This window comes from Nestor notabilis, unplaced genomic scaffold, assembly GCF_000696875.1.
Source record: "Nestor notabilis isolate BGI_N333 unplaced genomic scaffold, ASM69687v1 scaffold33448, whole genome shotgun sequence".
Lineage (NCBI taxonomy): Eukaryota > Metazoa > Chordata > Aves > Psittaciformes > Psittacidae > Nestor > Nestor notabilis.
Window position 1 is genome coordinate 37,301 of NW_009939289.1, and position 12,755 is coordinate 50,055.

A 12,755-nucleotide genomic window follows, 5' to 3' on the forward strand; every position below is an offset into this window, starting at 1 on the left:
AAATATATAAAGTAAGAAATATATCACCAACTAAACTGTAAAAAAACCCCTAACTAAGCAATGGCAAAACCAGTCTGCAACCTTGTGTACTGTAGGCTGCATTTTCTGTTGCGTTCCCAGTATTTTTCAGTCACCCTGGAAGTGATGCAGCTCCCAGTTACCAGTCCTGGCCATGCATAATCTCTGCTGAAGCCTAGCATAAAAGACTGAGAGCAAACTATGCTTAGCTACCTAAGATAAGCAGCCCAGCTGGTGGAATATTATCTACTCTCATGCGTGGGGATGTTGCTGAAAGGACCCACTCCAACTATGAGAAAACCATAATAATCTGACAAAATTGGGTTTATATTCCTATATTAGACTGGCAGGCACCCGGTTTGGCTCCCACTTTACAGCAGCTTAATTTAACAGTTTTCGAATTTATTTATTCTAGATTTCTATCTGGGGACATAAGAGCCTAGATCCTAATGTGCAAAGGCCATATGAGGTATGAGGACAGAGTGGCTGTCTGTGTGAAAAAATATCCTGGACTAATTTCTTGGAGTATATTGTGATCTGAAATACCAGTCACATTAAATGCAGAGTATGAGTGAATTTCTGAAGTGATTATTGTAGGATAAATTCATTTTTAATACAGAACAAAGTGTACAGATAGGTAACACCTGTGTAATGGCTTATCACAGAATGATATTCTATTGAGTTTGCCCAAGTAGATGAACCCACAGGGCAGATGGGTTCTCTTCTGTTCCCTGTCAGTTTAGCTGTATATGAGTGCCCTAATGAGAAGAATACGGACAAAAGTTAGTAAAAGCTGGACAAAAAAGTAACCAGAAAAGTTTAAAAGGATAACTGTGACCCAAATGTGAAGTAAAGGGGATTTAAAAGCAGAATAAATCCTTTCTTATGTTCCTTATCCTTTTTTTATGTTTTTCATGACTAGTAGGCTAATAGCTCTTCATCATTAATATATCTGAAGTCAGTGAATTTTCAGGGATAAAATGTTTAATATACCAAGCATTCAAAATCATAATTGTACCTGTTAAGGTTAGGTAACTATAATGTCTCCAAAATCCTGCAATTTCTCTTAATTTCTATAAAATATTAAACTTGTGAATATGAGGAAAATACTAGATCTTGGAATATAAAAGCACTCAGACTCATTAGTCATTGTACATAGAAACACCATCACCAAAACCATTGATTTATACATTTTAAAGATGTTGAGGTAATAGAAATATATAAATAAATATTATAGTCAAGAAAAGAGCATTGTAACATGAAAGTTCCTGAAATTACCCAGATCTCAAAGTATCATGCAGGATTTTCAAGAGATCTTCTGTCTTGCAGTCGTGATGCAAGAAAGATCCACAGAAGAGCTCCACAGCAGCCGACCATGTGAGAGCAACCTAAATGAGCATGCTGGACTACTGGTTAACAGAAGCAGAAAAACAATGGTGACAGGAGGTGGAGGCTACCTGGGATACAATCTGGGATGTGCTCTTGTTAGGTCAGGAATTGCTGTTGTTCTGTTCGATGTACGGAAACCTAAATGGGAAATTCCGAATGGAGCAGATTTTTTCAAGGTATGTTGCAGTTACATATTTAATAGCAGTGAATTAAGTTCTTCTACTTTTATACACATCCACAAGGCTCCCTGTTAGGGATTTTTGATGAAAGCATTTACTGAAAAGCCTTTAAGGACAATAAGAAGTCATGGTAAAAGGTCCTCATGTGCCTAAGTAATCCATTAAGAGATAGCAGAGTCAGGGTGGTCAGTTCTCAGTGTCACCAGTGAAGTTCTAGAGTCCTGTGTTGGGAGGTGCCATTCAACACACTTGTAGCTGACACAGGTGAAGAAGTTTAGTGCTCGGGGAGGTTATTTAGAGTAGAAAAGTGAAAAAGCAAGACAGGGCAATAAAAGTGATCACAAGTTTAGAATGACTGCTGTGCAGAGAATGACTGAGGAAATAAGGACTTTCCAGTCTGGGAAAGAGATGACTTGGGAGTAGGAGAGCTCTGCAAACTGTAAGTGACACTGAGACAGATATATATTGACTGTTCACTGTCCTTTCCAGTATAAGAAGGAAGGGCCATCAGGTGAAATGAGGAGTCAGTTCAATACAAACAAAAAGAGCTTGTTATTTTCATGTAAATCCACACAATTTGATTTAAGTTGATGAATTGATGGCAGTTTACATCTTCTAAAGGAGAACAACAGTTTGGGGGGGGTTAAATTCAATTTTTAAAAGAATATTTTAAAACAATAGATATCAGAAAGTATTGGTGAATTACCTAGGAAATGGAACTATGGAGTCCTGGTAAATAAAGTGGTAAGTCACCTCAGAGATCTGAGCCTTGAACAGTGATTCATAGATTGCTAATACTGTTTACACTGGTTAGCTATTTTAGCGTTTGATGGAAGTTGGAAAAGTATAAGTCACCCATATTTGTGAAATTCTTTGGCAACCTCAGAAGAAAAAGGTTGAGAGCTAAAGACTTATTAGGTTACCTCTTAAAATTACCTCCAGTCATTTCTTTTGTGATTATTCTTTCAATTTCATTACAGTAAAATAAAGACTACCCAATAATCAGAATACCACAATTCTGCAAACAAATGTATTTTTACTGTTATCTGTATGTATGTGGATTATTATTCATATAGTATTACCAGGTATACAAAAATGTAATACAATATCCTAAGCACAGCATAGCAGTTGATACTAGATATAGTGTATGTGTATTTAATACAGTACAGTGTTCAGCAGTATGTAGCATTTCAAATAATGTGATTATAATACAGTCATGTATACTAATACAACATTAAATGTATACAGTGTGCATTTTTTTGTTTTAATCTTGTACAAAACTGTAATTAAATTTATCATTCAGTGCACCTAAAATAAAGCTTATATCAACAGAGTCATTTGTCCACATTGCATGAGTTAGACCTTAAGGTGCTAAGCAGAAAGGGGTTCTTTTATTTGGTGGTTCACTGGCAAACAGCTGAAAAAAAATTTTTGTCCTTGAGGCTTGATTCTCCAGCCCTCAAGCATATGCTGCTCCCATTCAAGTCAAACAAGTTTTGTCAGCCTGCAGGCTGCAGGACTAAGTGTGAAAATATGCGTTATAATTGAAGCCAACAAGAGTCATATTTGTTTTGCAACAAAATACTGACAAAATTCTTAGTCATGGATTTTTCTCCATGTTCATAATGTTTTATTTAAGGCTAGTTAAGTATTGTGAAAAACAGATCAGAATTACTTCAGATTTCCTTTGCTAGCCATAGTTAATACTAATTCTGTAGAGACGGTAATGAGCTCTACCAGTCAAAAATCCATTCTTTTCTCATTTTACAGGGTGATGTGAGGGATTATGATGCAGTGTTCACAGCATGTGAAGGGGTCGACTGTGTTTTTCATGTGGCTGCATGTGGAATGTCAGGATTAGAACAAGCAAGTACAATTTTCCTAACATTTTCTTTCATTATTCTTGTGAAAGCAAAAATTTCTCTGCATGTAGCAAAGAATGTAATTATATATTTATGTCAGACAGAAGTTAGTTATAAAGGTCAGGTCATCCATATGTAATAAAAGTCAAAGCATGACACTAATGTACTACACGAATTACTCTAGAAAAAAGAAAAGCATCTTGGATATGAATGCATATCCTTTTCCTTTGATCTGAAGAAGACTCACAATATTGCTCTAGAAATAATATGGATGAATTTTCTTCTTGTGAGTTTATGAGGAAATAGACCAGCAATTCAATATAGATACTCTAAGAACAGTGATATCACAGAGCGTGTTACCAAAAAAATCTTGAAACTACTAATTTATTTCTAGGAACAGCTTGCCACTGGAACAAGAATTTGTGAAAGCTTTCAGGGGGCATAACCCCTGCCTGTAATTCCTGTTTCTGTATCATGGATTATCTGGGGTGCGAAAAAAAAAAGAAATTGAAGTGTTGTAATTTTCTTTCAGATGCATTTTACCTGTCATTTTTCAGCTTTATTCATGCACTGAAAAAGACAATAAAAATGAGAACTGCTAGAAATCACTATGTCAGAAGAACACAGAAATGTAACACATACATCACAAAAAGGCCACAGCTGTTCTAGATGTCAATTATAACAGTCATATTGTGAAAGCAACTTGTCTAATTAACTGATTTTGTGCAAACTCTGTTTCTAGCTTCAAAAGAAAGATCAGATTGAATCCATAAACGTGGGAGGCACAAAAATAATAATAGATGGTATGTACCTAGGTTTTTCTTTCTTTGCATCTGAACCAAACCATGCATTTAAAAAACTTCTAATTGGATGTTTCCTGTGCTGATTTGGCAGTAAAATGAGGCTCTTCTCTCCCTCATTTCAGAGTATGATGTAAAGGTAGGTGTGCAGATCCCATTAAAACTTTTAGATTTGCTGCTGGTTTGAACTGGGGATAGGTTTTCAACCTGGACTTCATTCCTTGGCAGGCCAACTTGAGCTCTCCTTCATGTACTGCTTGTGTTTTCTCTTTACTCCATGTAATGGAGACATATTATCTTCTTCCCTCTTAGAATAACGAGAAAAATTGTACTGTTTGTTGTGCTGTAAACATTTTGTAACAGGAGCCATAGATGTGCTAAGTATATTTAGCTACGATTTTATCACATTAATATAGAAAATTTTCTATTCTTTCCAATCATCTATCTGAATATGATAATTTTTTATTACATTCTGATTTTTAAATCCTGTCTCTGGAAAACGTTAGTAGGTTTCTTTCTATATATTCAATTTAAGGGGAAGTATTTCAAAGTGTATTGTAAATAGCAAAGTGACTTTCTCTTTGCTATTCCCTCAAAAGTCAAATGGCAAAAAAAATAAAAAAGCAAAATGACAAAAGCAGTTTTTATTTAGGCCCATTTTAGACCCTATTTTTATGGAAAAAAAAACCCCAGAAATAATTGTAGTGAAGTGGTAGGCAAGTAAAACTCTAAAGGAGTTAGAGGGATGAAGTTGCCACATTTCCTTCTTCTTACCCTGACCTCTGAACACACAGAAACATGTCATGTCAAATTTCCATAAGCTCCCAACAAAGCAAGTATCTGGGAGGAGCTTGAACATGTTAATTTACATTTAATAGTAGACTTTATTATTGTATTTTGTTCCAAATATTTAGAACACAGTAATTAGTTACTATTTTCAAAATGAGCCAACTGGGCTGACTGCTCTGGAGATTCTAAAAATTCCTGATTTTGCATATTAATTCATTTAAACTTTAGAAGTAAAGTTCAAGTAATAAAACGTTTGGTGACCACAGTATGTAATACTTACATAGTAGATATTTGGGATGAAAAATTCCAGCTGAATGAAAGGTGATACTATATTAAATTATAAGCTAATGTTAAAGTAGTATTCTTCTATAAATGTGATGTTTGCTTTCAAAAAGAAAAGCTGCCAGTTCATGTGTTGTTTCTCACTCTGTATTTTTGTTTTAAAATTATTTCTTTTAAATAATTTATTTTAATAATTTACAATTCACCACTATAGTCTGCAAACAAAGAAATATCCCTAGACTGATATATACCAGTACAGTGAATGTGGTATTTGGAGGGAATCCTATTGAAGAAGGAGATGAAGAAACTGTGCCGTATTTTCCACTGGAAAAGGTACTTGGTTCATGCCATGACATGTGCTCTAATGGATAGATTATGCGAAGGATGTTCTGAGAGCAGCAGCTGGTTTACTGAAGATTGCATCAAATTCCACAAAATTATTTTTCATTAGTAAAAATAGACCTATGATCAATGAAGAAATACTCAAATCATAGTGGCTTTAATACTAGACAGGTCTGAGATGATAAAATACCTAAGAATTACTAAGAAAAGTGGAATGCGACATTTAACAAGAATATTTGAAGAAGAAGGGCTTTCAGGGGACCATCAGCTATGTAAATACTGAATATTATAAGCATAATATGAATATTAACTGTGAGCCTTTGCACTGAACAATATTGTTAAATATCAAATTTTACATCTTTATCACACAGATTTTTGTTTCTTTGAAGTTCCCAAACCTTGCTTTCTAGCTGCAGGCCAGGCAGTAGTTACAGTCACTTCTGGGCTGCTCAGAAATACCATTTCCTTCTTTACTATGATCATTTAAGAAATATTTTCAAGCTGAAATCTGAAGCTCTGCATTCTGGCCACTCTTCCTATTTGTTCTTTCCCGCTCCCAGCACACTGCCTGCTGTTAAAAGCTGTAATTTCAGAATGTACATCCTGTGTCCAGGAATCCTAAATAGGACCAACTACTACTCTGCCGGTGCCTCCTGAGACACTTAGTTGTATGTGTCAGTTTGTGCACAGCCTGCACAGCACCTTGGAGACTTCAGAGGAAGCATTTCAGGAATTTGCTATTAGTTGCATGTGTCTGAGCCCTAATCGTATGTGCTCTCTATGGTGGTCATGTAATAGCACACACCAGAGAGAGGTGGGGCATGGAGGGAGGTGAAGCAGGTGGATTAAGCCACCTGAGAGTAGAAAGAGTTTCCATGGTGGGACTTTCAGGTATAATTTTCAACATAAAGTATGACAATACAAAATTCAACAGATACATCAATATGTGGGTAAGTAATCAGTGAACCAGCATGTGCTAACTGTGTCCAGAATCCTCTTGTCTAAAAGATACTGCTGGAAGAGAACTATTTATAACTGCCCAAATAGCTTCAATAAGAAATGGAAACATTTTTAGGAAAGTCTGACTTTTTAATTTCATATTTAGCTTAGTGGGAAAAAACTTTTCCAAGCTCAAAATGGATAGGGTTTTTTCAAAATCAAATTACCTGACCCACCAGAACATTTGGCTTTATATTATTTTTTGTTTCAGTATATCCAGCACAAAAAGTGAGTTAAGTGAATACTAGTGGACTTAAACTCATTCTAAAGCTAAACTTGTGCAACAAAAATGTAAATCTGATAAGTTTCTTTCTCATTAAAAAAGTATGTATTTGCTAAATCTTGTTGTTATTTCTAGTTCAGTTTTACTCAGCTGATTTCTACAAGCTGTCTAGATTTAAATGGTATCAGACATAAACAGTAAGTTTGCCTTCACAGATGCAATAATGTGATAAAAATGTTGATCATATTCTGCCTTTCTTTATAGCAATTTAATCATTATTCTAGGACAAAGGCAATTGCAGACCAAATGGTTCTTGCTGCTAATGGAACTTTACTCAAAGGTACATATAAAATATTTGGGGTTTTCCTATCATTAATAGTGCTAAGAGGTGTTCCATTCTCTGGATACTCATTTATCAATAAATAATATACTTCAGGTTAACTGAAATAATGATTTATTTTGTTTGTTTCTGCTCCTCCCTTTGGTGAATGATTAATGTGTATACCCAGACAGATCTGAGATTATATACAAACAATAGATGGGAGAATTCAGACAATTTAACCTTACTTCTCTAAATCATCTTAAAAGTTTACCAGTTTTACAGTAGAACCAGGAATTGTGCGTTTATTCCCTGTTCAGTCTATGATTTCAACCTTCACTGATAATACCAAACTCTAAGCACTATCCAGTGAGTCACTCTCATAATCCCCAAAGCCTTCCAGGTTTCTGGTAAGAATAGTTGCAGTTACTTAAACAGATTGGTGATATCAGGGTCGTATCAACTTCTCAAGTCACACATGCTTGAAGAGCTGTGGCTAAAATTCCATCTGTACATGGCAAGGAAAATATTTATTTTTGCTTTTACATATGTATTTTGCTATTCCTACTGATTTCCCTGAATTGAAAAGTTGACATTACAAATCAGGTGGGGTTTCAATTTTAGCATCCTTGATTAACTACTGAGTAAATCCCTACCACCTCTTGCCCACATAAAAGGGGTAATTGTGCTTGTTCTGAGGAGTCAGAGGTGTCTGCTTACTGATTAACATGTAAAGCTTAAAGTATTCATTTTGAGTTAAAATATTCTAACTCATTTGGAAGCCTCTGTTTAAGAAACCTCTTCCATTCTTTTGTGATGCCATTGAGCTGCAAGCAAGCAAGGTTTCTAAATACAGCAAATTGAATGATCTTTCAGTTTTGCATGTGTATACAACGATGGACAAATATGTACCTTATAAACTGATGTCTACAATAAATAGCAAAAGTCAATCAAGCAGGAGGCGTAGCTGAAGGAAATTTTGATTTATCCTGTCCATATCCAAATTCTTCTGTGGTCAGAGGGATTCAGGTTTTCAGGCTGCTAAGCTGGGGTCTTTCACTACTATTGAGTTCAATTTTATACAGAAATGAAAACAAGTTACTAGGGAGCCAAATCACTTAGAATGGTCAGACTGATCCTTTACTTCACAATGTAAAATTCAGACAATATATGTCAGCCACATGTTGATATCAAAGCTGTCTGAAAATCACGTTTTGTTCTCTCTCAAGGAGGGGATAAGCTCCATACTTGTGTGCTGCGTCCACCAGGCATATATGGACCAGACGAGCAGCGCCATCTGCCACGAGTAGCCGTATGTGTTAAGTAGCCAGCTCTGGAGGACACTGCAAGTGGTTGTAAGGGCATAGCATAAGTGGAAGTACCTTGAATACAGCTTTTAACTAAAGCTTGGTGACAGACCATTTGATGCGAGATAACAAATAGCATGATACGAGCATTGCAGAAATGGCAGGGATCAAGTAGTACTTTTAAGTGAAAAGAAAAAATGCCATGGTAGAATTTACATTGCTGATCATTTAATGGAAATAATGTCTTTTAAATATGCACTTCAGTTTCAGCCAAACACTATAATGTCACCGTATTTTACCACTGTATATCAGTGAAACAGTCCTTGATTTATAAAACCACCACCTGGTGTTTTTTTTCCCCGTGACACATTTCTTGTGCTGTAATTGTTTACAAATATAGCAAAGTCTAAGTATTCAGGCTGAGCCAAAATGTGTTACACTGCGTAATAAAGGAATAATGCAGTTACTTCATGTTTTCTGTTTCTACAGGTAAATATCCAGCGGAGATTATTTAACTTCAAGTTTGGGAATCACAAAGTTCAGATGAACTGGGTTCACATAGGAAATCTAGTACAAGCTCACATACTAGCTGCTGAGGCTCTCACCTCTGAGAAGGGATATATAGCTGTAAGTAAACAATATAAACATTGTGTCCCAGTAGCTTTAGGTCTCAAATAGGTTTAATTTTTGATGTTTTGTTGCTACTTCTCTTGGACTCATGAAGATAATTCTGGCTGCTGCACATCATGAAGAACGTTGGGTTTCTACCTAGTGAAATCATGCTCTGATCTACATTACATGATCTACATTACTCTGATCTACGTCATTAATCATGGTTACCTCTACTACCACCATGGGTCTGTGCAAAAGTATGAGACATGTTTGAGATCACAGTAAAGTCCAGTGATGGTAGTTTGCTAGTCTGATCTGTGTACATTCACTGCTGGCATGTTGTCCAGAAAATCAAGACTAGACAGGTAGGTATGAGAAAGAAAGTAAGAAAATGTGATCCTGTGTATAGTGTTTTTCTAATTGTTGTTCTCTACTTCTTTAACAGAGTGGCCAGGCATATTACATACATGATGGTGAAAATGTCGTATTTTCTGAATGGATAGTCCCTTTAGTATGTATTGCACACACATTCAGCTCCAATGCACTGTATGGGCACTATTCACATTGTTAACTAGAAGACCATACTAACTAGGTGAAGTTCAGTGCATGTTAATTACTGAATTACTTAACATTATAGTCAATCCTGTTCTCTCTGCATATCCCGAAGTTCCACTGGCTTGAAGGGAAGTTTTGGGTATGCGTAACTGTGGAGTTTGGCCCTTATTGTTTTGAGAGAATGTAGCTGAGAAGTATAGAACCTGCTACACAGCAGCAGCATTTCTGTAAAGCAAGCTCACAGTGTGCAAGAAGTTCCACTATTAGCCTCTGGCAGGCCTTCTATAACTGTTGCTTATTTCTTTGTTCTGCCATCAACTGCAGCGCAAAAGGGAAGGTTATTTAGAATCATATCTTAAAAGCTAAAAAGAGACAACATTATATTTTCATAAATATCAGGCTGGGATTTTGGGACCATGCTGAAGTTTTGATCCTGCAATGCCAACATGGAAAAGTCTTTCAGGAAAATTATTGCAGTAGAACAATGGGTCTGTATCTAACTGTAGTGAAGTATTCCAGTCTTGATCACTTGCTCCTTGGAAATAACATTGTTTCCTCTTTTACTATCTAGTAGCAGTCAAAGGGTGGGAGGGAAGTGGGCACCGGAGATTGAGTAGTGGGTTTCAATCACATTTCTTACTACCAGTTTTGATAGGAAGATGAGCTGGAAAAGTTTAGATACATGTTTTATCAGCAGTCATTTTCATGCTTTATTGACGCCCACAGCTTGGTACAAATTCTCAGATTCTCTTTCCTTTTATACCCATTCTAGTTTGAAAAATTAGGCTACAGAAAACCCTGGATACATATTCCCGTTCTCCTCGTTCATATAGCAGGTAAAAATAATAAAATACATACTTAATTATTTTGCCTTTTTTTTTTTACTTGTATTGTTATTTCTATAAAGCTACATAATAGTTTTATATAATGCAGGGTCCCAAATTGTAGGAATTATGTAACTTAACGTTATTCTAATTAATAATAATCGCTTATGCCATTTGGCATTAATTATACCAGATAAAGTTTAAATGAGTCCATCATGTACTTTATAAATTAAATACTGCCTTCTACCACCTTAATTGCCTCCTCTGATACCAGTAGGAATTACAGGATGTGCGGTGTCAGCATTATCTCATTCTGTTGTTATCCAGCTGTCTAATTAAGTAACATTCTGTTTCACAGCCACTGTGATGGAGTATCTGCACGTGATACTAAAGCCTGTTTTTAGCTTTACACCTTTCTTGACAAGGAATGAGGTAAATGTATAAAAAGAGAAAATGTTTATATATCTCTGACAAAAATTCTCGTGAAGTTATGTGATATGCCCTTTGGATGCAGACAGGATTGTCTGCATTAGAGCTCTGGTTTTCCGCTTAGGGCACAGTCCATTCAGGGCTTACACAGTCATTCTGTAGCCTGATTTTTCCATGGCCACCCCTTATAAAATCATCAGAAATTAATCCTTACTTGATGATCCAGAGAATACCCTAGAGGTGTAAGACAGAGCGACTGACACGGAGCTGGCACTAAGAGGAAAACAGGCACTACATCGCTGTTTCCAGCGAGCTGTCCTATGCTGTGGAACTAGTTGTTGAAGGAAAGAGGTCCAAGAGCACAGAGCAAGAGTCTCAGGTCGAAGTGGTAGCAGTTACCATAGTACCAGGCTAGCCAACAATTAGGAAGTCCACTAAAAATAATTCTAAATTGGAATGAAAAGTCACTTTTCTAAAAAACAAGCAAACAACTAACTTCTGGACAAGTTAATTTTGATCTAACTTAATTTTTGTACAATATTATAATATAAGCCAAAATGCTTGAATCCATCATCTAGTCTCTTACTGTATTGTAACATGATAGGACACTGAAGGGAGCTCATTAACTTCTGCTGTAGATTTTCAGTTACTCCACAATGTATCTGGTTTTGCACTTACTTCTAGATTAGCTATATATCCGAAGCAGAAATCGAGTCTATGCAACTTAAGCATTTTCACGGGTACCAGGCATTCAGAGGTGGAGGATGTAACTCCCCAAAGCACGTCCTTTCCACTCCTTGCGTGATGCATTTCTGCAGAGTTGAGAAGCCACACCACTCTCCTGTGATACGGTCATCCAGTTCCATTGCACATTTCTCTGTGCAGAAGAGACAGTTTAAGGGAAGGGTGCTGATCTGTTGCACAGGATTTCCTTAGTCCTTTATCTCACATTCACAAGTGAGAAGTTGGTACCATAAACTCCTCCTGCACCCCATCAGCTACATCAACTCATTCTGTTAGCTCCAGACAGAATCCAGCTCCAAAATGTATAGATTTTTGCATGTCTATGTTCTTGGTTTTAATTTCATGGTAATATCATTGTTGACATATTTTCATCCAAGTTCTAGAAGATCAGATATTAAAGTCGCTTCCGTAACTGTCCTTTTGGATTTTAGGTGTGGAACGTTACTGTGACTCACACTTTCCGAATAGACAAGGCACAAAATCAGCTGGGTTACAAACCAGAGAAATTCTCATTTGCTGATTCTGTGGATCATTATATTAAAACAAGACCCACTTGCCAAGAAGATCACTTGCTCCTTAAAATGCTGTTTGCTTTTGGCATTTTAAGTTTGATCATTCTTTCTTTTTTCTAAAATTGAATAACCTGTTCCAGAAAACCTAATTTTATTTCTGAGTATTAATGATCTGGTTGTAGTACATTCCTCAGTCATTTTGGACTTTATTATACTTAAGATGACACCAACCCCACAAAAGTGAAAATACAGGGCACATCAGGAAATGTTCCCAAAGAACAGCAGAGTGTCACAAAATCCAAGGAGTTCACCGCTACTGAGTGCAGGAATTGTTTTAGTGGATTTTCATTAATTGATCGCTTCATGCTGAGAATGATTTTTCTGAAAATGATAATTCTGGAGGGTAAGAAATTGGAAGAAGAGTCCCACTGTGGGACTGCAGTGCTGTAAGAAGTCCAGTAGCTCCGATGAAGAGAAGGTTGACTGAATTCCTCTAACGAAGCCACTGCTACAGCTACTGTCTATTAGTCTGAGGAATTATGAAGACCTGGGAAATACTATGAACAATAT

At 36.3% G+C, this 12,755-nt stretch overlaps 1 protein-coding gene across 1 annotated transcript; it reads left to right on the plus strand.

Moving 5' to 3' along the window:
- The first annotated feature begins 1,352 nt into the window (after positions 1-1,352).
- Positions 1,353-12,305, plus strand: LOC104409800 (putative short-chain dehydrogenase/reductase family 42E member 2). Its single transcript, XM_010019778.1, has 11 exons — positions 1,353-1,583; positions 3,357-3,452; positions 4,191-4,251; positions 5,534-5,652; positions 7,148-7,223; positions 8,432-8,514; positions 8,999-9,136; positions 9,567-9,632; positions 10,449-10,512; positions 10,859-10,932; positions 12,105-12,305. The coding sequence occupies exons 1-11, from the start codon at positions 1,353-1,355 to the stop codon at positions 12,303-12,305; spliced, it is 1,209 nt and encodes a 402-aa protein (XP_010018080.1).
- The last annotated feature ends 450 nt before the right edge of the window (positions 12,306-12,755 follow it).

What these genes read in the sequence shown, in the direction of transcription:
- LOC104409800 (XM_010019778.1), top strand. Translation starts at nt 1,353, where the DNA reads ATGCAAGAAAGATCCACAGAAGAGCTCCACAGCAGCCGACCATGTGAG. An exon ending in CACAAAAATAATAATAGATG is followed by an intron (nt 4,252 to 5,533) that starts GTATGTACCTAG and finishes TCACCACTATAG; the next exon opens with TCTGCAAACAAAGAAATATC. An exon ending in CGTATTTTCCACTGGAAAAG is followed by an intron (nt 5,653 to 7,147) that starts GTACTTGGTTCA and finishes CTTTCTTTATAG; the next exon opens with CAATTTAATCATTATTCTAG.